The sequence below is a fragment of the Coregonus lavaretus genome (genome assembly GCF_964263955.1).
Source record: "Coregonus lavaretus genome assembly, chromosome: 16".
Taxonomy (NCBI): Eukaryota; Metazoa; Chordata; class Actinopteri; order Salmoniformes; family Salmonidae; genus Coregonus; species Coregonus lavaretus.
This window is the reverse complement of record NC_140003.1, coordinates 3,226,277-3,251,567: the sequence shown is the minus strand read 5'-3', so window position 1 is coordinate 3,251,567 and position 25,291 is coordinate 3,226,277. Positions and strand designations below refer to the sequence as shown.

The 25,291-nt window shown below is 43.8% G+C and overlaps 1 protein-coding gene across 1 annotated transcript in view; it reads right to left on the bottom strand.

Annotated features, from left to right (window-relative positions):
* Positions 1–13,451: 13,451 nt before the first annotated feature.
* Positions 13,452–25,291, bottom strand: part of LOC311143386 (phospholipase D1) — a gene marked incomplete at both ends in the record, with an annotated part of 66,031 nt that continues 54,191 nt past the window's right edge. Inside the window, 8 exon segments of the mRNA XM_084179220.1 lie at positions 13,452–13,667; positions 14,674–14,770; positions 17,373–17,526; positions 18,441–18,447; positions 18,449–18,576; positions 18,943–18,976; positions 18,980–18,992; positions 19,353–19,471. Coding sequence (XP_084035346.1) covers positions 13,452–13,667; positions 14,674–14,770; positions 17,373–17,526; positions 18,441–18,447; positions 18,449–18,576; positions 18,943–18,976; positions 18,980–18,992; positions 19,353–19,471 — 768 coding nt within the window.

Sequence of the window (25,291 nt, the reverse complement as noted above, 5' to 3'; positions counted from 1 at the left end):
AGCAATTTCTGCATATTGCATCTTTAAAGCTGCAATATCTAACTTCAAAAAAATTACATATTCCATTAATCGAAAAAAGAGACACACTGTTACAGTATTATTTTAAGTAAACAAACAAAAGGTCATGACTTCAGAGGGTTTGTTGATGTTATTGTTCTGCCTCTATGTCTGCTCCATAGAGATACAATATTATATAATAATAATACTATATGCCATTTAACAGACGCTGTTATCCAAAGCGACTTGCGTGCATAGGCCTACATTTCTGTAAGGTTTGCCCCAGTGGAATTAGAGAATTAAATATATTTAATTCTGTGGTCTGCTCTTTGTGGGTTCACGTTGTAGTGTGGAGCCCCATATGTTTATTACATTTTGTTTGGATTGTTCCCCTCCCCAGGTGCTGCCTCCGTTCTGTACACCCGATAAACATCGCTACTGGGAGACGGACTGTGGGAACTACGAAGGAGCACTCATCTATTTCTGTTCCTTCTATGTCATCATCGCTTACATCATGCTCAACCTCCTCGTGGGTAAGAGTTTGTGTGTGCGCGTGTGTGTGTGTGTGCCATAACCATATAAGATTGTACGTGCATGCATGCATGTGTGTGTGTCCACTCCTGCAAAGAACAATTTCCTGTATCATCTTTCAGGTCCATATTTCATTTCCTGCGATAAGATATGTGTGTGACTATCTCATAAAGCACAGTAAGCCTTGTCATTTCTCCCCTGGACATTTTAACACTGTTATTATACAAGACATCATCCGGACAGCCATCAAATCATGCAGAAATCATTATCTACCTCGCGCGTCTGGGTCCACCTCACTACCTGAGAGAGAGAGAGAGAGAGAGAGAGAGAGAGAGAGAGAGAGAGAGAGAGAGAGAGAGAGAGAGAGTGTAGGAAGCGAGCCAAAGTCAACTCTAGCTATCCATCTCTCTCCTTCTGAATATGATCTGGCGTGTATATTATTTTGGTTTTATGGACCGTGTCTGTTAGCATAACCTGTCCCTTAAATGTCTAAAGAGCTTGATGCTGTGAATGTTGTAGGGAATTGACTATTTATAACATTTCACCAGTCAACACTAAAAACAACATAGGCCTGTCATTCATAATCCATTTACTTAAGGCTCTGAGCAACTAAAAGCAGGTGCCATTAGCGAATCACAAGTATGGTTCCACGACTACTCCAATGCTAGTAGGAGTACACACCATGAAAGGTGACACATCACAACATAACTGTAGCCACCTCAACATTTCTTAAGGCATTAAAGACTGTATGGTAGCAAATAAGTATTTTTTAAAACTCTACCTGTAAATTGTTGTGTCTGTCAGCCATATATGCTGGGTGTAAGTATGCTACAGTGCATTGAAGTGTTCAGACAAGTGATATCCCCGGATATTTGTGTGTTTCGCAGCCATCATCTTGGAAAACGTCTCTCTGTTCTACTCTACTGAGGAGGATCAGCTGCTGAGCTACAACGACCTCCGACACTTTCAGATAATCTGGAACAATGTGGACGACAAGAGAGAGGTGAGAGGAGAGAGGGGGTGGAGGGAGAGAAGGGAGAGATGGTGGAGGGTGGTGGGGGTGAAAAGGGGCTGAGACACTTTTAGGTCATCTGTAACATAGTGGATGACAAGAGAGAGGTGGGCGGAGAGAGGGAGAGGGAACCATGTGGGGATGTAAGGTTTGGAAGTGGAGGAGAGCTGGAGGGATGGAGGGATGGAGGGAGAGAGGAGAGAGATACAGGGAGAGTGAGAAAGAGGGAGAAAATAGAGAGCAGAGATGGAGAAAGAGAGGGAGAAAACAACTGATATGATAGGGAAATTACTGTGTGGGGAGGTAAGAGTTGGAACTGGAGAAGAGCAGGATGGATGGAGGGAGGTAGGGAAAGAAAGTCTGGACAGGTGGGGTGAACTTTAACCTCTTTCCCCTAATCCCCACATCGCGGGTGAAGTTCCTGCTGCGTATGCTGAGGGGCAGGCTAGAGGTAGACCTGGACAAGGACAAGCTGCTGTTCAAACATATGTGCTACGAGATGGAGAGGCTGCACAACAGAGGAGATGTTACCTTCCATGATGTGCTCAGGAGACAACGGCACACACACATGGTCACACATAGACACACACATCCACAACGTGCTCATCTGACAATGCCACACACACATAGACACACACCTTCCACAACATGCTCAAGTATCAATGCCAAATACACTCACTTCTAACATTCATTCTCCTCGTTATCCCCCTGTGTTGCTGCAGTATGTTGTCATACCGCTCAGTGGACATCTGGAAGTCTATACAGTTGGAGGATCTGCTGGCTAGAGAGCAGCTGGAGTACACCATAGAAGAAGAGGTGGCCAAGTAGACCATACGCATGTGGCTCAAGAAGTGCCTTAAACGCATCCGTGCTGTAAGAGACTCAATCTACAGTCGGAGGTTTACATACACTTAGGTTGGAGTCATTAAAACTTGTTTTTCAACCACTCCACAAATTTCTTGTGAACAAACTATAGTTTTGGCAAGTCGGTTAGGACATCTACTTTGACACAAGTATTTTTCCAACAATTGTTTACAGACAGATTATTTCAATTATAATTCACTGTATTACAATTCCAGTGGGTCAGAAGTTTACATACACTAAGTTGACTGTGCCTTTAAACAGCTTGGAAAATTCCATAAAATTGGCTTTAGAAGCTTCTGATAGGCTAATTGACATCATTTGAGTCAATTGGAGGTGTACCTGTGGTTGTATTTCAAGGCCTACCTTCAAACTCAGTGCCTCTATGCTTGACATTATGGGAAAATCAAATGAAATCAGCCAAGACCTCAGAAAAAAATGTGTAGACCTCCACAAGTCGGGTTCATCCTTGGGAGCAATTTCCAAACGCCTGTAGGTACCACGTTCATCCGTACAAACAATAGTATGCAAGTATAAACACCATGGGATCACGCAGCCATCATACCGCTCAGGAAGGAGACGCGTTCTGGCTCCTAGAGATGAACTTACTTTGGTGCGAAAAGTGCATATCAATCCCAGAACAACAACAAAGGACCTTGTGAAGATGCTGGAGGAAACAGGTCCAAAAGTATCTCCACAGTAAAACGAGTCCTATATCAACATAACTTGAAAGGCTGCTCATCAAGGAAGAAGCCACTGCTCCAAAACCGCCATAAAAAAGCCAGACTACGGTTTGCAACTGCACATGGGGACAAAGATCGCACTTTTTGGAGAAATATCCTCTGGTCTGATGAAACAGAAAAATAACTGTTTGGCCATAATGACCATCGTTATGTTTGGAGGAAAAAGGGGGTGCTTGCAAGCCGAAGAACACCATCCCAACCGTGAAGCAGGGGGGTGGCAGCATCATGCTGTGTGGGTGCTTTGCTGCAGGAGGGACTGGTGTACTTCACAAAATAGATGGCATCATGAGGAAGGAAAATTATGTGGATATTTTGAAGCAACATCTCACCTCTCACCTCATATTGGACAAAGATTTCTTCTTCAACGAGGCGGACGCTAAGAATATCCTACAGACACCCGACAAGGCCCAAATCCCTGTCATTCGCATGAGAAAGAGACGGAGATATCGTGGACTTAGGTCGGGGTGCCTTGTAAGGATCCGACGGCGAGCGAGTAAACTGCCTCTCCCATCAATCCTATTAGCCAATCTTCAATCATTTGAGAATAAATTGGATGAATTGATGACGGTTATCCTACCAACGGGACATTAAAAACTGTAATATCTTATGTTTCACCGAGTCGTGGCTGAACGACGACATGGACAACATACAGCTAGCGGGCTATACGCTACATCGGCAGGATAGAACTGCTGACTCCGGTAAGACAAGGGGTGGCGGTCTGTGTATATTTATAAACAACAGCTGGTGCACAAAATCAAATTCTAAGGAAGTCTCGAGGTTTTGCTCGCCTGAGGTAGAGTATCTTATGATAAGCTGTAGACCACACTATTTACCAAGAGAGTTTTCATCTATATTTTTCATAGCTGTCTATTTACCACCACAAGCCAATGCTGGCATTAAGATTGCACTGAATGAGCTATATAAGGCCATAAGTGAACAGGAAAACGCTCTTCCAGAGGCAGCACTCCTAGTGGCCGGGGACTTTAATGCAGGGAAACTTAAATCCATTCTACCTAATTTCTACCAGCATGTTAAATGTGAAAAAAAAAAAAAAAACTCTAGACCACCTTTACTCCACACACAGAGATACATACAAAGCTCTCCCTTGCCCTCCATTTGGCAAATCTGACCAAAACTCTATCCTCCTGATTCCTGCTTATAAGCAAAAACTAAAGCAGGAAACACCAGTGACTCGGTTAATAAAAAAGTGGTCAGATGATGCAGATGCTAAGCTACAGGACTGTTTTGCTAGCACAGACTGGAACATGTTCCGGGATTCTTCAGATAGCATTGAGGAGTACACCACATCAGTCACTGGCTTCATCAATAAGTGCATCGATGACGTCGTCCCCACAGTGACCGTACGTACATACCCCAACCAGAAGCCATGGATTACAGGAAACATCCGCATTGAGCTAAAGGGTAGAGCTGCCGCTTTCAAGGAGCGGGATTCTAACCCGGACGCTTATAAGAAATCCCGCTATGCCCTCCGACGAACCATCAAACAGGCAAACAGTCAATACAGGACTAAGATTGAATCGTACTACAAAGGCTCTGACGCTCGTCGGATGTGGCAGGGCTTGAATACTATTACAGACTACAAAGGGAAGCACAGCCGCGAGCTGCCCAGTGACACAATACTTCCAGACGAGCTAAACCACTTCTATGTTCGCTTCGAGGCAAGCAACACTGAAGCATGCATGAGAGCACCAGCTGTTCCGGATGTGATCACGCTCTCCGTAGCCGATGTGAGTAAGACTTTTAAGCAGGTCAAAATTCACAAGGCCGCAGGGCCAGACGGATTACCAGCATGTGCTGACCAACTGGCAAGTGTCTTCACTGACATTTTCAACATATCCCTGACTGAGTCTGTAATACCAACATGTTTCAAGCAGACCACCATAGTCCCCGTGCCCAAGGACACTAAGATAATCTGCCTAAATGACTACCGACCTGTAGCACTGACGTCTGTAGCCATGAAGTGCTTTGAAAGGCTGGTCATGGCTCACATCAACACCATTATCCCAGAAACCTTAGACCCACTGCATTTTGCATACCGCCCCAACAGATCCACAGATGATGCAATCTCCATTGCACTCCACACTGCCCTTTCCCACCTGGACAAGAGGAACACCTACGTGAGAATGCTATTCATTGACTACAGCTCAGCATTCAACACCATAGTGCCCTCAAAGCTCATCACTAAGCTAAGGATCCTGGGACTAAACACCTCCCTCTGCAACTGGATCCTGGACTTCCTGACGGGCCGCTCCCAGGTGGTAAGTGTAGTTAACAACACATCTGCCACACTGATCCTCAACACGGGGGCCCCTCAGGGGTGCGTGCTCAGTTCCCTCCTGTACTCCCTGTTCACCCATGACTGCATGGCCAGGCACGACTCCAACACCATCATTAAGTTTGCCGAAGACACAACAGTGGTAGGCCTGATCACCGACAACGATGAGACAGCCTATAGGGAGGAGGTCAGAGACCTGGCCGTGTGGTGCCAGGATAACAACCTCTCCCTCAACGTGACCAAGACAAAGGAGATGATTGTGGACTACAGGAAAAAAAGAGGACAGAGCACGCCCCCATTCTCATCGACGGGGCTGTAGTGGAACAGGTTGAGAGCTTCAAGATCCTTGGTGTCCACATCACCAATGAACTATCATGGTCCAAACACACCAAGACAGTCGTGAAGAGGGCACGACAAAGCCTATTCCCCCTCAGGAGACTGAAAAGATTTGGCATGGGTCCTCAGATCCTCAAAATATTCTACAGCTGCACCATCGAGAGCATCATGACTTGTTGCATCACCGCCTGGTATGGCAACTGCTTGGCCTTCGACCGCAAGGCGCTACAGAGGGTAGTGCGTACGGCCCAGTACATCACTGGGGCCAAACTTCCTGCCATCCAGTACCTCTATACCAGGCGGTGTCAGAGGAAGGCCCTCAAAATTGTCAAAGACTCCAGCCACCCTAGTCATAAACTGTTCTCTCTGCTACTGCATGGCAAGCGGTACCGGAGTGCCAAGTCTAGGTCCAAAAGACTTCTCAACAGCTTCTACCCCCAAGCCATAAGACTCATGAACAGCTAATCATGGCTACCCGGACTATTTGCACTGCCCCCCCACCCCATCTTTTTACGCTGCTGCTACTCTGTTAATTATTTATGCATAGTCACTTTAACTCTACCCACATGTACATATTACTTCAACTACCTCAACTAGCCGGTCCCTCCGCACATTGACTCTGCACCGGTACCCCCCTGTATGTATAGCCTCCCTACTGTTATTTTATTTGACTTTTGTTCTTTTTTTCTCAACACTTTTTTGTTGTTGTTTTATTTTACTTTTTTATTAAAAATAAATGCACTGTTGGTTAAGGGCTGTAAGTAAGCATTTCACTGTAATGTCTGCACCTGTTGTATTCGGCGCATGTGGCCAATACAATTTGATTTGATTTGATTTTAAATGGGTCTTCCAAATGGACAATGACCCCAAGCATACTTCCAAAGTTGTGGCAAAATGGCTTAAGGACAACAAAGTCAAGGTATTGGAGTGGCCATCACAAAGCCCTGACCTCAATCCTATAGAAAATGTGTGGGCAGAACTGAAAAAGCGAGTGCGAGCAAGGAGGCCTACACACCTGACTCAGTTACACCAGCTCTGTCAGGAGGAATGAGCCAAAGTTCACCCAACTTATTGTGGGAAGCTTGTGGAAGGCTACCCGAAACGTTTGACACAAGTAAAAAAATTTAAAGGCAATGCTACCAAATACTAATTGCAACTTCTGACCCACTGGGCATGTGATGATAGAAATAAAAGCTGAATTAAATCATTTTCTCTACTATCATTCTGACATTTCACATTCTTAAAATAAAGTGGTGATCCTAACTGACCTAAGAAAGGGAATTTCTTCTAGGATTAAATGTCAGGAACTGTGAAAAACTGAGTTTAAATGTATTTGGCTAAGGTGTATGTAAACTTCCGACTTCAACTGTATATACAGTGGGGAAAGAAAGTATTTAGTCAGCCACCAATTGTGCAAGTTCTCCCACTTAAAAAGATGAGAGAGGCCTGTAATTTTCATCATAGGTACACGTCAACTATGACAGACAAATTGAGAATTTTTTTTCCAGAAAATCACATTGTAGGATTTTTAATGAATTTATTTGCAAATTATGGTGGAAAATAAGTATTTGGTCACCTACAAACAAGCAAGATTTCTGGCTCTCACAGACCTGTAACTTCTTGTTTAAGAGGCTCCTCTGTCCCCCACACGTTACCTGTATTAATGGCACCTGTTTGGACTTGTTATCAGTATAAAATACACCTGTCCACAACCTCAAACAGTCACACTCCAAACTCCACTATGGCCAAGACCAAAGAACTGTCAAAGGACACCAGAAACAAAATTGTAGACCTGCACCAGGCTGGGAAGACTGAATCTGCAATAGGTAAGCAGCTTGGTTTGAAGAAATCAACTGTGGGAGCAATTATTAGGAAATGGAAGACATACAAGACCACTGATAATCTCCCTCGATCTGGGGCTCCACGCAAGATCTCACCCTGTGGGGTCAAAATGATCACAAGAACGGTGAGTAAAAATCCCAGAACAACACGGGGGGACCTAGTGAATGTCCTGCAGAGAGCTGGGACCAAAGTAACAAAGCCTACCATCAGTAACACACTATGCCGCCAGGGACTCAAATCCTGCAGTGCAAGACGTGTCCCCCTGCTTAAGCCAGTACATGTCCAGGCCCTTCTGAAGTTTGCTAGAGTGCATTTGGATTATCCAGAAGAGGATTGGGAGAATGTCATATGGTCAGATGAAACCAAAATAGAACTTTTTGGTAAAAACTCAACTTGTCGTGTTTGGAGGACAAAGAATGCTGAGTTGCATCCAAAGAACACCATACCTACTGTGGAGCATGGGGGTGGAAACATCATGCTTTGGGGCTGTTTTTCTGCAAAGGGACCAGGACGACTGATCCGTGTAAAGGAAAGAATGAATGGGGCCATGTATCGTGAGATTTTGAGTGAAAACCTCCTTCCATCAGCAAGGGCATTGAACATGAAACGTGGCTGGGTCTTTCAGCATGACAATGATCTCAAACACACCGCCCGGGAAACGAAGGAGTGGCTTCGTAAGAAGCATTTCAAGGTCCTGGAGTGGCCTAGCCAGTCTCCAGATCTCAACCCCATAGAAAATCTTTGGAGGGAGTTGAAAGTCTGTGTTGCCCAGCGACAGCCCCAAAACATCACTGCTCTAGAGGAGATCTGCATGGAGGAATGGGCCAGAATACCAGCAACAGTGTGTGAAAACCTTGTGAAGACACAGAAAACGTTTGACCTGTGTCATTGCCAACAAAGGCTATATAACAAAGTATTGAGAAACTTTTGTTATTGACCAAATACATATTTTCCAACATCATTTGCAAATAAATTCATAAAAAATCCTACAATGTGATTTTCTGGATTTTTTTTCCTCATTTTGTCTGTCATAGTTGACGTGTACCTATGATGAAAATTACAGGCCTCTCTCATCTTTTTAAGTGGGAGAACTTGCACAATTGGTGGCTGACTAAATACTTTTTTTCCCCACTGTAGGTGTGTGTTTTTTGAGGACCCATTGGCCCTGTTTCTCCCCCTACAGAAACAGCAGCAGTTGTGCTTGCATACACTGTTCCATTTCGTGGCTTGTGAGGACCCACTGTTCGGTGCTGTGTAGTGTTCTTTGAGGACTCACTCTCCCTGTCCCCCCCCCCTACAGAAACAACAGCAGTCATTCACTTAAGAACCAATGGATTGACAGCCGTCACATATAGATTGCAAAATAGTTGGGAAGAGATTTGTGACGTACCGATTCCATGTCATAGTGTTTATGAACTGATACACAAAACGACGCCGGATTCAAAACTTCGAATTTTTTAATTTAAATTCTTATACAAAATTCTTGCTACCAATATAATGTTATTTATATGGGGGATACAATCTTCCCATCTCTGCAGATTTTGCTGCGAAGAGACAGAATCATTAGATCATTTGTTTTGGTACTATCCATTTGTGGCTTGTTTTTGGTCACAGGTCCAGGAATGGCTGAAGAATTGCAATATTTACCTGGAGCTAACCCTGAAAAGTCATAGTCAATCGATCAATAATATAATAATACTTTTAGCCAAAATGTTTATTTTCAATTTACAATCTGTAGGAACAATGAGAATAGAAGGGTTCAGAACTTTTGTGAAACATCACAGTACAGTTGAAAATAAATGGCAAATAGAAATCCAATATGGATGGTGTTAAGAGATAGATGGGAGGTGTTGAATGGAGCTGAAGGATGGTACTAATAACAAGTTACAACAACTAATAACAGCAAGATAACTAATGTAGGGCATGCTGTGTCCATAATAAGTATATAGGTTATAGGTTGAGAGCTTTTGTGAAGGAGCACAGTTGAAAATGATCTGAGAGGTAGAGGGTAGAGGAAGTTCAGGAGTAAAAACAAGCAAAATAGAATTATTGTAAAATTGACTGTGTCCATAAAATATATATAGTAGGTATAAGCTGGAAATAGAGGCCTAAGCATTGTTGTTCACAAGTTTACTCCAATTAGGGAAGGGGTGGTGGGGTTGGAAAGTAATAAAGGGAAATATATATTTTTTAAATTAAAAATTAAAAATTAAAACAACAGCAGTCATGCAGCATCATCCACAGCCTGAGAGAGAGCCAGCAGCAGGAGCTCAGTCACTTCCTCAACCCCCCCAGCATACAGACCACCCTGCCTAGTGAGGACATCAACGCTGACCAGGACCACCCAACACAGCCAGAGGTACAGCAAACACACTCACCTCACACAAGCGAGATGGATAAGATGGTTGAGTTTGCATGGTAATGTTTTCTATACAGTCTGTAGTAGGTACACATAGTCCTTTGCCAGGTAAGACACTTGGAGTACTACACATTTGCAAATGCTCGTCACAGGAAATTCCCGTTTCAAATGATTCAAGGTTTTAAAGAGGTTTCATACATATACTATAAAAGCAGTTTCTTCTCCTACCTACCTGTAGTTGAGTGGTCTCAAACAGCTACTCCTACTCTGTCAGAACGTGGGGGATACAGACAGGACTCCTCAGAACGCCCTCAGAGAAAACTGGAGACTACGTGCAGGTCAGTACCGTGTGTGTGTGCATTGTCAACAAACATAAACTATGTGATCATTTGACCAATGTGTATCGAACCCATGTTATCCGCGTGACTGAAGCCTAGGAATCAGCACAGGGAGTTTTAATGTACTGTATAATAACGAACAATTACGTTGGAGCAATGCTGCGTGCCAACAGATACTAACATGTTTATTTATTTTTTCATTACCCAAATGTCTTCTCTGCTCTGTCTATCTGGCCAGGTGGTACCAGTGTCAAGTCCATGGTGTGTAAGATGAACCCTGTGAGCGACGAAGCCTCCTCGGGATCAGAGGTCAAGAAATGGTGGACGCATCAACTGACCGTGGAGAGTGACGAGAGTGGTGATGACCTCAGAGATATTTAAAGGAGCAACGCTGAAAATTCACCAACGCTCACATATCGGACAAGATCAGAGTTAGCCTACTGAAGCTCTGAGCGCTTAGTGGCAAGACAGTACTTTGGTGGTTAAAACGTTTCTTCAAAAGTTCTATCAACTTTTTTTCAAACATATCCCAATTATACTTGACTGATTGGGGAAGTGACATTGAGTGACAGTGTGGACATCCTTCACACAAGTCTCTCCGTCAGCATTCGTCTTACTAGACATCTGTGGTACAGTACTCCTGAGTGGCGCAGTGGTCTAAGGCACTGCATCGCAGTGCAAACTGTGCCACTAGAGATCCTGGTTCGAATCCAGGCTCTGTCGCAGCCGGCCGCGACCGGGAGGCCCATGGGGCGGCGCACAATTGGCCCAGCGTCGTCCAGGGTAGGGGAGGGAATGGCCGGCAGGGATGTAGCTCAGTTGATAGAGCATGGCGTTTGCAACGCCAGGGTTGTGGGTTCGATTCCCGACTGTAAGTCGCTCTGGATAAGAGCGTCTGCTAAATGACTAAAATGTAAATGTAAATGTACAGTAGTGTTTTCTCAAAATGGGGGCTTGTGGTCACTGGAAAATCGCTCTTGGGTTTCAGTTAAAGGGATAGTTCACCCACATTGCAAAATTACAAAAATACATATTGCTTTCCTTACCCTGTAAGCAGTCTATGGACAAAGTATGACAGCAATCCATGCTTTGGTTTAGTTTCCCTGGCACTGTTTCCAAATGCATTTATGGCACAAATCTCATTTAACATTTGTGGCACAAATCCCATTTAAGTCATGGGACTTATTTTTGAATTTTTCGCACATCATGTTCAAATCATCTTCACTATACAATTTACATACTTTCGGATGATTTGGGCATGATGAGTGAAAAATGCTATCGGTCCCCATGACTTGAACAGGATTTGTGCCACAAATGCTAAAAAATTAGAATTTGGAAACATTGCAGGGAAATAAAACCAAAGCGTGAATTGCTGTCATACCTCGTCCATAGGTTGCTTAAAGGGTAAGGAATTTGGGTGAATTATCCCTTTAAGTTTGTTTCAAGACCATTGGTTGTTAGAAACATGTTTTTAGCTTTTTGGTGGCTCACAAGAACATTGAAAATGCTCAATGCCTCAATGCAAAGTTTTAGTATCACAAATTTTAGAGTTCCAATGACATTTGTACTTTTCCATGTTTATGTTTTTCTATGCAGTGAGTTTTTATGGTGTCCATTCAACAGAACCTCTTTGTGGTACTCTGTCACAACGACCTTTGATTAGCATCAATTTCCTTTGGGTTGTGAATGTCAGGGACTGTTTATCGGAAATGCAAAATGTGAGTCATATAAAATATCAAGTCTACAAGCTGTTACAGGACATTATGCGTCATCTTGTTATTATGTCGTCTTCAGAGATTATTTTATCAACTAGCTCTCACAGTCTCACTGCAGAATTAGACGTTCATCCACGTTCTCCAAACTTCAAATTTCGAATTTGGTCCAAACGTCAAATTTCGAAGTGTATTTGTTGCCTCCTGCTGCTCTGTATCATTCCATTTCTCCAAATGTAAAATTTTAAAGGTTAAATTTAGGTACTCATTCCGAATGGTTAAGGTAAAGGTTAAGGTTTGTGATAGGGTTAAAACATTACATTTAGGCACTCATTCCAAATGGTTGAGGTAACGGTTAAGGTTTGGGATAGGGTTAAAACCAAAATAAAAAAACAGTGTCCGCGACTGGGATCGAACACGCAACGCAACCTTCTGATCCAGAGTCATCGGATTACGTTCATCCACCACCCCCGTCCACAACACCCAAGCAAAACCCAAGCAAAACCCAAGCCTACTTGACGGTAATAGCGCTCACTGTTGCCCCTAGTGGACGGTTTTGAAGGCATTTCCCAAAGGCCTCAGGAAATTTCAATGTCAATCTTGAACGACCTGGCTGCTTTTATTACAATACAATACAATACCAAAACAATTGATACGTATGTATTGTATTTTGTTGCTTCAACTTTAATAAATACAATATGATGATTGAAGTGCTTGAACTTTATAGCCATTTTTAAGTGGGATTCTGCTGTTCTCTTTGTTTATTGTGCCAATGTCTCTCTCAGTCTCCAGTGTTTCATTGTATACTTACTGTCAATTTGCTTATAATCACTAAATTATTTGCGAATCGAGGTTTCTTGTTCCGTAGTAGAACAAGCCAAATGTAAGATATTTATAATTAAAGTGTGAAAGGAAATATGTTGGTACATGTATTCATGTGTTGAATTGTGTAGGGCAAATTATCATATATTTTATTTATAAACTACAGTATATAAATCAATTTTGGTTTGTTTGTACAATCTTGCATAATTTCAAATAAATGATTTTTTTGCACCTACAGTATGTACAGGTAGATTGTATAATGTTTTTTTAATGACTGTTAGTTCGGTCAAAAGGGATAGTGGAAACTTTGTGTACTCAGGGTCAACAATATTTTTTTACATTTATAATTATTGATATCAGTCAATAAAATCACAAATACATACAGGTATTTAAAAATATACATGTATTAATCTAGAGCAAGCTTAATTTTTTATATTCAACAATGTGTCTGCAATCTGACTACTTGTAATAAACTAAATACAAAGAGGTAGTTAACATAATGTACTGTAGCTTATTTTACCATAGAATCTGTTAGTCTTGCTCTTTCTTCGAATTCCTAATGGGATGAATTGGCACATCTAAAAACTCATTTTCCCATGATGCTATGTCCAGAGCTCGATAGGCATCATGCCTTCCTTGGAAATGATGGAGGCGAAGAGGTTCTCCTCAAACAGGAAGTAGAATGGGAACTGAACCAGGACCTTCCAGAGCTCCTCGCTGGCCAATGAGGGGTCTTCATGGGCCAGGCAGGGGTGGGACATGTAGTCCCTCATGATTTTGTAGTTCAACACTGCATCTGTGGGCACACAACTGAACACCTGCACAGAGAAATAGAAAATACATATACAGGTAATCACACAATACATACCAGGACACCTTCACAAGGAATAGTAAAATACACAACCAGGTGAAAAGATAACACACACACACACACACACACACTTGAACCTGTAAACCAGGGGTTCCCAACCTTTTTTCATCCACCACCCCATTTTGATATCTGAAACTTCTCTTGACCCAACCATGTGAAAAATATTATGTAATTAACAGCCAATGTTTACTTTATTATTTGGGGTTATGGCAGTCAAATGCAAAACATTCTAACAGTATTCCTGATTGTCTTCTTAACTCACGATCACATACGTTTAATGTGGGGCTATGACGGTCAATTGCAAATTAGTCTGACATAATCTCTTATCTCACCACCACTGATGAGATGGGTACGCTTGATGCATGTCGCGTCGGAGCTTCTCAAAGTCACAGTGCGCACCTCATCTCTGTTGTTACATCCAACCTGGATCGATATTTGATTTTAATGCAGACGAGAGCACTGCTGAATCCAGCTTCACACAGATATGAGCTGGAGAAGGGTACCATGAGTTGTAATGCTCTGAGGGAGATTGCAGGCTATTCCCTTTGAGTCAGGAACCAAAACTCCTCCGTAATGACCAGTGAATGCTTTGTCTGCAGCATTTGGTCACATGACAGCACGAAAGACGGCACTTGACTGTTGCACTTGAATCATTCCGATTCAAACGCAACAGTCAAGTGTGGCCTTTTCCCATGATCTAACGGCACTCTGGTTGAATTTAATGTTTTCAATTTCAATCATTTTCATTTAGATTTTTAAGGTTAACCACATTACAATGACTTTGTGATACAAAGACAATATATTCATTTTTTATATAATTTGAATTTTTTGGAAATTCTCCCAGCAACCCTATTGTCATATCAGGCGACATGGGGTCGCGACCCCTAGTTTGGGAACCGCTTCTGTAAACGCACACACACCAACACAAAAAACTTTGTTTGAAGTCCACTCACCCTGCCGGTGGTCACCATCCACACTTCCTTGTAGAAGTGGTCACTGACTGGATCGCTGATATCAACACTGGTGTCACCTAGCAACTCCAGGACCAGCCTATGATAGAAAAGCCCCAGGTCAAAAAAGTGAGTGTGAAGTGTGAGGTATATAAACAGTGTGAGCTATGCTAATCTGAGAATAGTTGTGCTATCTTATCTACACTGCTCAAAAAAATAAAGGAAACACTAAAATAACACATCCTAGATCTGAATGAAGGAAATAATCTTAAATACTTTTTTCTTTACATAGTTGAATGTGCTGACAACAAAATCACACAAAAATTATCAATGGAAATCAAATTTATCAACCCATGGAGGTCTGGATTTGGAGTCACCCTCAAAATTAAAGTGGAAAACCACACTACAGGCTGATCCAACTTTGATGTAATGTCCTTAAAACAAGTCAAAATGAGGCTCAGTACTGTGTGTGGCCTCCACGTGCCTGTATGACCTCCCTACAATGCCTGGGCATGCTCCTGATGAGGTGGCAGATGGTCTCCTGAGGGATCTCCTCCCAGACCTGGACTAAAGCATCCACCAACTCCTGGACAGTCTGTGGTGCAATGTGGCGTTGGTGGATGGAGCGAGACATGATGTCCCAGATGTGCTCAATTGGATTCAGGTCTGGGGAACGGGCAGGCCAGTCCATAGCATCAATGCCTTCCTCTTGCAGGAACTGCTGACACACTCCAGCCACATGAGGTCTAGCATTGTCTTGCATTAGGAGGAACCCAGGGCCAACCGCACCAGCATATGGTCTCACAAGGGGTCTGAGGATCTCATCTCGGTGCCTAATGGCAGTCAGGCTACCTCTGGCGAGCACATAGAGGGCTGTGCGGCCCCCCAAAGAAATGCCACCCCACACCATGACTGACCCACCGCCAAATCGGTCATGCTGAAGGATGTTGCAGGCAGCAGAACGTTCTCCACGGCGTCTCCAGACTCTGTCACGTCTGTCACGTGCTCAGTGTGAACCTGCTTTCATCTGTGAAGAGCACAGGGCGCCAGTGGCGAATTTGCCAATCTTGGTGTTCTCTTGCAAATGCCAAACGTCCTGCTAGGTGTTGGGCTGTAAGCACAACCCCCACCTGTGGACGTCGGGCCCTCATACCACCCTCATGGAGTCAGTTTCTGACCATTTGAGCAGACACATGCACATTTGTGGCCTGCTGGAGGTCATTTTGTAGGGCTCTGGCAGTGCTCCTCCTGCTCCTCCTTGCACAAAGGCGGAGGTAGCAGTCCTGCTGCTGGGTTGTTGCCCTCCTACGGCCTCCTCCACGTCTCCTGATGTACTGGCCTGTCTCCTGGTAGCGCCTCCATGCTCTGGACACTACGCTGACAGACACAGCAAACCTTCTTGCCACAGCTCGCATTGATGTGCCATCCTGGATGAGCTGCACTACCTGAGCCACTTGTGTGGGTTGTAGACTCCGTCTCATGCTACCACTAGAGTGAAAGCACCGCCAGCATTCAAAAGTGACCAAAACATCAGCCAGGAAGCATAGGAACTGAGAAGTGGTCTGTGGTCACCACCTGCAAAATCAGTCCTTTATTGGGGGTGTCTTGCTAATTGCCTATAATTTCCACCTATTGTCTATTCCATTTGCACAACAGCATGTGAAATGTATTGTCAATCAGTGTTGCTTCCTAAGTGGACAGTTTGATTTCACAGAAGTGTGATTGACTTGGAGTTACATTGTGTTGTTTAAGTGTTCCCTTTATTTTTTTGAGCAGTGTACTTTCATTAATACCTTCACTTTTATGAAGTATCTTATATTCTTATTTTAATGATTAGGGGAGAGTGGGGTAAGTTGAGCAAAAGGGGTAAGTTCAGCAAGCCTTGTTTCTAGGAAACCATCCACAAAATGTATAATTTGATCAAATATTTAGGAAGAGGTCATCATTTCATGGAGTCTGTGAAGGAAGAAACCACATGGAAAAGGTGGTAAGCAAGTTAGGTCCAAGTCAAATGAATTTATAGTATTAGAGGTTTCATGATGCTTGTGTCGAAACCAAAGTAGAACATTTTAAGATTGTTCTGTACATCAGTTGGGGTCTCTATAAGCTTCAATATGAGGTCCTAGACCTAGCATGAAAGTGCATCCTTGTAGCTGTGTGGGGTAATCTAGTCAAAATGTTTGCCTTGGGGTAAATTGAGACAATGGTTGAGCCAATGGCAAGTTGAGGAAATTGAAGTGTTTTCTTCCCAGGCGTAATTCAAGAAATTATCGCTGGGATATGAGGTAACAACAGGGCCTAGCCTATGTACTTTTTATTTTTTAAGTACAAAGTGTTTGTTAGGTGCTTAAAATGATTTAAATACAAAAATGAGAATGTAATTGTGTTGAATTGTGTTTGGGAAATAAAGATAGACATGGTTTTAAAAAGGTAGTGGTAATATTTAATTCAGTACAGAAATGTGTAGGCGGCTTAACTTACCCTGTCCTGCGGCACAACTTACTCCATACCGGGAGTGTAAAGTGTAATGTTTACATGAATTCTGATTATTTCCAGGGATACACAACATCCTGAAATATATGTATATATCTTTGTTAGAAATAAATAATATTTCCTTTGACGGAGTGATGCTGAATGTAAAAAATCGCTCAACTTTCCCTTTCTCTTATTATTTGTAATGACAGCGATGTGTGTGTCCTGACCTGAAACACTCTTCTCTGAGTGACAGGGCGAACCTCCCGGCCTGGTAGCTCTCTCCATCCATTACGGCCGTAACCATGTCTGAGTCCTCCACTACCACCGCCATCTCATTGTCGCGCTTACCCAGCATGCTCCTGTCGTTGATATTGGCTGAGGCTGCCGTTAGTCGCACAGGATGAACTTCTAAATTGTGTTTAAAGTGGCACTCCAGTCTCCATTTCACCTCATTTAACACCTTATTTACTTACATCTCAATAGGTGGTCTATGTGTGTCATGACATAGCACAAGTGGGGGGTAAGCCCAACTCCTTGAAGTTTGCAGTTGTGTCTAAAAATCACAATTTTGCTCAAAACGTTCCCTTTAGTGTGTGTACTTTACTTATACTTGGGATATCGCTTTTCAACAGGAAAAGTTACAAAATCACTGTGGGCTAGGGCTTGATTTGGGATTTAGGGTACCTTTCACTAGGTATCTGGATGTAGACGAAAATTACTTCCATCTCCTGTTACGGGTACACCTAATCTCTTTTCATGTATCTGGATGTTAAGCATCTTTTTATGAGGAAAATGAGTTAACTAGGGGACAGATGTTCTGGGTGACAGATGTTCTTTGAATGGTTTTCAGAATACATCTGCAGTCACATTGCAGCATAGACTGAAGCTGGAGCATGTTCTCTGCTATTTCCCTGGGTGACACTGCCATGTACTGGGCAGATGGTGTACTACAATCTGTTTCAACTGCAAAATAAGTTTAAAAAACGGTTGCACAGCACCAGTACTTGGTGTGTCTTCCTGAGTGTGTTGTGTTGTGTAGTTATTTGTCATGTCATATTTTATAGTGTACAGGGTTAAATGCAGTCCAACTGTCATGTTATTTTTGTTGTTATGTTGCTGACTGATGATGATCATCCACTATTGTTTTGTGTTTTCGTCCACTATGAGCAGTTTACTGTGGTTGTGTTGTGTTTTCGTCCACTATGAGCAGTTTACTGTGGTTGTGTTGTGTTTTCGTCCACTATGAGCAGTTTACTGTGGTTGTGTTGTGTTTTCGTCCACTATGAGCAGTTTACTGTGGTTGTGTTGTGTTTTCGTCCACTATGAGCAGTTTGCTGTGGACATAGATCAGCTCAGTGACTAGTCTGCCATCCAGGTCAGCATGAGTCCTCAGCCCACAGAACGAGATGTAGTTGATCCAGCAGTCTTCCACTGTACACACACACACACACACACACACACACACGCACACATGTATCATTTGCTCTCTCCTATCAAAGCATCCAACATCTAGACCCCCTCACACAGCAACACTTGGTGGTTAGATTTCAGCTAATTGACTAGTGTACTCCTACTAATACCACTGGCTGCACCTGGGTGTATGAATTGTCGTTAGTCAGAGAATTAGCCCATTAAAAAGCATGGGATCTTTATTTGTCTTTACAAAAGGGCCAGTGCGCTTCACAGTTGACGCCATGTGTATGAGGGTTATGTGCACTGTCGATAATGAGTGTTCAGGGGGCAGTGAGAGATAGAGCGCCGTGATGTGAATTGGCAGCCCATGGGACGTCTACTTACTCATACATTTCAGTCTCTCGATGATGGATTGATCTCACCGGCACATGGTCCTGTATAGGAGGATAAGAAACAGACATCAATTCATCTCCACTTTCATTTCTCTTTTCTTTTCCCCTTTCTCTCCTCTCTGGCCATCCCCTCTTCTTCGCCCACTTAGCGCAGAACTGGCTCATCAAAGCTTTTTTTTCTCTCTTTTCTCATTTTCGCACTGCATGGGAGACGTGATGTTTTTGTGTGTTTCTTAATCGCCTTTTAAGCGTGAGATGAGGGAACTGTTGTTTTTAGCCTGGCCATTGTAATTTGCCTGTCTCTAAGGCAAAGGCGTGTGTCCAGTGCTTATTTAGAGCTTAATTGAGGCAATTAGGGAAGGAGTGTGTGAGAGGGTGTGAGATTGTGTGAGCAGTGATTACCTGTAATTAAAGTACATGATGGCTTTGATGGCTTGGCCCCCTCCTGAGGAGATGTCGCCTTCGAAGCCGGGTAGCAGAGGCATCACTATGTACAGTGGGGAGAACAAGTATTTGATACACTGCCGATTTTGCAGGTTTTCCTACTTACAAAGCATGTAGAGGTCTGTAATTTTTTATCATAGGTACACTTCAACTGTGAGAGACGGAATCTAAAATCTAAAAAAAAATCCAGAAAATCACATTGTATGATTTTTAAGTAATTAATTTGCATTTTATTGCATGACATAAGTATTTGATCACCTACCAACCAGTAAGAATTCCGGCTCTCACAGACCTGTTAGTTTTTCTTTAAGAAGCCCTCCTGTTCTCTACTCATTACCTGTATTAACTGCACCTGTTTGAACTCGTTACCTGTATAAAAGACACCTGTCCACACACTCAACCAAACAGATATTGTATGATTTTTAAGTAATTCATTTGCATTTTATTGCATGACATAAGTATTTGATACATCAGAAAAGCAGAACTGAATATTTGGTACAGAAACCTTTGTTTGCAATTACAGAGATAACATGTTTCCTGTAGGTCTTGACCAGGTTTGCACACACTGCAGCAGGGATTTTGGCCCACTCCTCCATACAGACCTTCTCCAGATCCTTCAGGTTTTGGGGCTGTCGCTGGGCAATACGGACTTTCAGCTCCCTCCAAAGATTTTCTATTGGGTTCAGGTCTGGAGACTGGCTAGGCCACTCCAGGACCTTGAGATGCTTCTTACGGAGCCACTCCTTAGTTGCCCTGGCTGTGTGTTTCGGGTCGTTGTCTTGCTGGAAGACCCACGACCCATCTTCAATGCTCTTACTGAGGGAAGGAGGTTGCTTGCCAAGATCTCACGATACATGGCCCCATCCATCCTCCCCTCAATACGGTGCAGTCGTCCTGTCCCCTTTGCAGAAAAGCATCCCCAAAGAATGATGTTTCCACCTCCATGCTTCACGGTTGGGATGGTGATCTTGGGGTTGTACTCATCCTTCTTCTTCCTCCAAACACGGCGAGTGGAGTTTAGACCAAAAAGCTCTATTTTTGTCTCATCAGACCACATGACCTTCTCCCATTCCTCCTCTGGATCATCCAGATGGTCATTGGCAAACATCAGACGGGCCTGGACATGAGCTGGCTTGAGCAGGGGGACCTTGCGTGCGCTGCAGGATTTTAATCCATGACGGCGTAGTGTGTTACTAATGGTTTTCTTTGAGACTGTGGTCCCAGCTCTCTTCAGGTCATTCACCAGGTCCTGCCGTGTAGTTCTGGGCTGATCCCTCACCTTCCTCATGATCATTGATGCCCCACGAGTTGAGATCTTGCATGGAGCCCCAGACCGAGGGTGATTGACCGTCATCTTGAACTTCTTCCATTTTCTATTAATTGCGCCAACAGTTGTTGCCTTCTCACCAAGCTGCTTGCCCATTGTCCTGTAGCCCATCCCAGCCTTGTGCAGGTCTACAATTTTATCCCTGATGTCCTTACACAGCTCTCTGGTCTTGGCTATTGTGGAGATGTTGGAGTCTGTTTGGTTGAGTGTGTGGACAGGTGTCTTTTATACAGGTAATGAGTTCAAACAGGTGCAGTTAATACAGGTAATGAGTGGAGAACAGGAGGGCTTCTTAAAGAAAAACTAACAGGTCTGTGATAGCCGGAATTCTTACTGGTTGGTAGGTGATCAAATACTTATGTCATGCAAAAAAATGCAAATTAATTACTTAAAAATCATACAATGTGATTTTCTGGATTTTTGTTTTAGATTCCGTCTCTCACAGTTGAAGTGTACCTATGATAAAAATTACAGACCTCTACATGCTTTGTAAGTAGGAAAACCTGCAAAATCGTCAGTGTATCAAATACTTGTTCTCCCCACTGTATACCCGGAACCGCCATTTCTCCCAGCGGACAGAACACACACACACAAGATACATACTGTAGTAAGATACAACAGTAGTCCTATAAATCGACCCTAATAATCCTCTCTAATCATGAAACTGTGATGACAACGGTCCAGTCATCGTGAACCGTGCGCCAGGCTCCAGGGTTAAACTGTTACCTATGGTCTGTTTTCCATAATGATACAAATAGCCTACATGTCCCAAATTATTGCACAACTTGTAATACACTAGCCTAATATGATCCTCAGGAACAACCACACGAATGTGACAGAGGAAAGAATGGTAAACTAACAATGGAATGGAATTAAGCAAAATGTAAGGAAACTAACACTAATGTAAAGAAACTAACATTAAAGTCAGTGACAGTTATAAATGCATGTGTGTAAAACTGACGGTGGCTACTGATAGTGGCTACTATTTAACACAATACAAATTGTAAAAAATACAGTGAAAAGACTGGGAAACTTTCATCCCAAATTACAATGCCAGCATTTCATAAGCTTCACTGTGGAAAAGGTAATATGGAGGGGAGTTGCAGTGAGATTAGTAGTTGAGTAAAGCTTAAACCATGTATTTAGATTGTAGGTAGGTATTGTAGTTAGGTATTATAGGTAGTTTACTCAGGTAGTTATTGTAGGTTATTGTAGGTAATTATTGTAGGTAAGGACTGTATTCGGCGGACCCCGGCGAAGCACGAGGCTAGCTTACCCACTACTTGGACCAACAAAGCTAGCTAGCTAGCGGGTAGCTACCGGTAACTTTTAGCAACTGTGGTTAGCTGTTTCCAATGTTATTTCACGCTTAAGAGTACCTGTAATTGAGCCAGCTAGCTGCCACCTTCAGCTGTTTTTCTAATCTCATTATCATTAACGTTAGGTGGTTGGTAGCTGCTGTACTTAATTTCGGCTACTGACTGCAGTCTGCCAGTTTGGCTTTATACATAGCTTGGGCTTTGTCGAGTAAGGCTTAAACTATGTATTTAGATTGTAGTTAGGTACTATAGGTAGGCATCGTGGGCTGTATATTATTAAGTAGTATAGGTAGGCATCGTGGGCTGTTGTGGGTAGCTGTTGTGTAGTTATTGTAGGTTACTTTTGTATTCGGCGGTGCCGGGTGTAGCACGAAGCTAGCTAGCTAACTCACCTCCTGGATTAGCTGGCGAGTTGCTATTAGCAACGGTTGCAACTAAAAACAATATCCTTTTAGCCAGCTACATTCGTTCGCAGCGACGCCGTTTTTCAAACAAAGTCAACACAGTAGCCATTGCTAGCCAGCCAACACTACCAGCTGGCTGTACTGTGGTAGCTAAATACAATATCTTTGTGCTAGCTACCCAACGTTTAATCATTGCTGCGTTATGAAAGGTAAGCTTGGCTTCTTATATGGTGTTGAGTTAAGCTTAAACCATGTATTTAGATTGTAGGTAGGTATTGTAGTTTGGTATTATAGGTAGCTTACTCAGGTAGTTATTGAAGGTTATTGTAGGTAATTATTGTAGGTAAGGACTGTATTCGGCGGACCCCGGCGAAGCACGAGGCTAGCTTACCCACTACTTGGACCAACAAAGCTAGCTAGCTAGCTAGCGGGTAGCTACTGGTAACTTTTTGCAACTGTGGTTAATTGTTTCCAATGTTATTTCATGCTTAAGAGTACCTGTGATTGAGCCAGCTAGCTGCTACCATTCAGCTGTTTTTCTAACCTCATCCGAGGCATTAACGTTAGGTGGTTGGTAGCTGCTGTACTTAATTACAGCTACTGATAACAGTCTGCTGTAGTTTACAACAATTCTAATTTCTAAAGTGGAAGTTGGGAGAGTTTTACTCGGGTGGTTCAGTGAAACAATTATAGTTTCTGAGGTGGAAGTTGGGAGAGTTATATATATATTTTTTTTTTTGGTGAGGGAGGCCTGCTCTCTCCTTTCCCTGATGTTTAGTTCATTTCATTCCGATCTCCTCTGCATTATTGTAGCCATCTGCTGCAGCCTGTCAACTATGCCTCTGCCTATCCCTGTTCTCTCCTCTCCGCACAGGCTACACAAACGCCTCACACCGCGTGGCTGCTGCCTCTCTAACCTGGTGGTCCCTGCACGCACCACACACCTGGAGTTCCAGGTCTCAGGCAGCCTCTGGAACTGCCGTTCTGCCGCCAACAAGGCTGACTTCATCCCAGCCTATGCTACCCTCCAGTCCCTCGACTTCCTGGCACTGACGGAAACATGGATTACCACTGAAAACACTGCTACTCCTACTGCTCTCTCCTCGTCTGACCATGTGTTCTCGCATACCCCGAGAGCATCTGGTCAGAGGGGTGGTGCCACAGGAATCCTCATCTCTCCCAAGTGGTCATTCTCAATTTTTCCCCTAACCCATCTGTCTATCTCCTCATTTGAATTCCACGCTGTCACAGTCACTAGCCCATTTAAGCTTAATATCCTTGTCATCTATCGCCCTCCAGGTTCCCTTGGAGAGTTCATCAATGAGCTTGACGCCTTGATAAGTTCCTTTCCTGAGGATGGCTCACCCTTCACAGTTTTGGGGGATTTCAACCTCCCCACGTCTACATTTGACTCATTTCTCTCTGCCTCCTTCTTTCCACTCCTCTCCTCTTTTGACCTCACCCTCTCACCATCCCCCCCCACTCACAAGGCAGGCAATACGCTTGACTTCATCTTTACTAGATGTTGCTCTTCTACTAATCTCACTGCAACTCCCCTCCATGTCTCCGACCACTACTTTGTATCCTTTTCTCTCTCGCTCTCCTCCAACACTACTCACTCTGCCCCTACACAGATGGTAACGCGCCGCCGCAACCTTCGCTCTCTCTCTCCCACTACTCTCTCCTCTTCCATCCTATCATCTCTTCCCTCTGCTCAATCCTTCTCCCTCCAATCTCCTGATCTGCCTCCTCAACCCTCCTCTCCTCCCTTTCTGCATCCTTTGAATCCCTGTGTCCCCTATCCTCCCGGCCGGCTCGGTCCTCCCCTCCAGCTCTGTGGCTTGATGACTCATTGCGAGCTCACAGAACAGAGCTCCGGGCAGCTGAGCGGAAATGGAAGAAAACTAAACTCCCTGCCGACCTGGCATCTTTTCACTCCCTCCTCTCTACATTTTCTTCATCTGTTTCTGCTGCTAAGGCCACTTTCTACCACTCTAAATTCCAAGCATCTGCCTCTAACCCTAGGAAGCTCTTTGCCACATTCTCCTCACTGCTGAATCCTCCCCCCCCCCCCCCCCCCCCCTCCTCCCTCTCTGTGGATGACTTTGTCAACCACTTTGAAAAGAAGGTTGACGACATCCGATCCTCGTTTGTTAAGTCTAATGACACTGCTGGTCCTGCTCACACTGCCCTACCCTATGCTTTGACTTCTTTCTCCCCTCTCTCTCCAGATAAAATCTTGCGACTAGTGACTGCAGGCCGCCCAACAACCTGCCCGCTTGACCCCATCCCCTCCTCTCTTCTCCAGACCATCTCCGGTGACCTTCTCCCCTACCTCACCTCGCTGATCAACTCATCCTTGACCGCTGGCCATGTCCCTTCCGTCTTCAAGAGAGCGAGACTTGCACCCCTTCTCAAAAAACCAACACTCGATCCCACTGATGTCAACAACTACAGACCAATATCCCTTCTTTCTTTTCTTTCCAAAACTATTGAGCGTGCCGTCTTTAGCCAACTCTCTTGCTATCTCTCTCAGAATGACCTTCTTGATCCAAACCAGTCAGGTTTCAGGACTGGTCATTCAACTGAGACTGCTCTTCTCTGTGTCACGGAGGCTCTCCGCACTGCTAAAGCTAACTCTCTCTCCTCTGCTCTTGTCCTTCTAAACCTGTCTGCTGCCTTTGATACAGTGAACCATCAGATCCTCCTCTCCACCCTCTCCGAGCTGGGCATCTCCGGCGCGGCTCACTCCTGGATTGCGTCCTACCTGACCGGTCGCTCCTACCAAGTGGCGTGGCGAGAAGCTGTCTCCGCACCACGTGCTCTCACCACTAGTGTCCCCCAGGG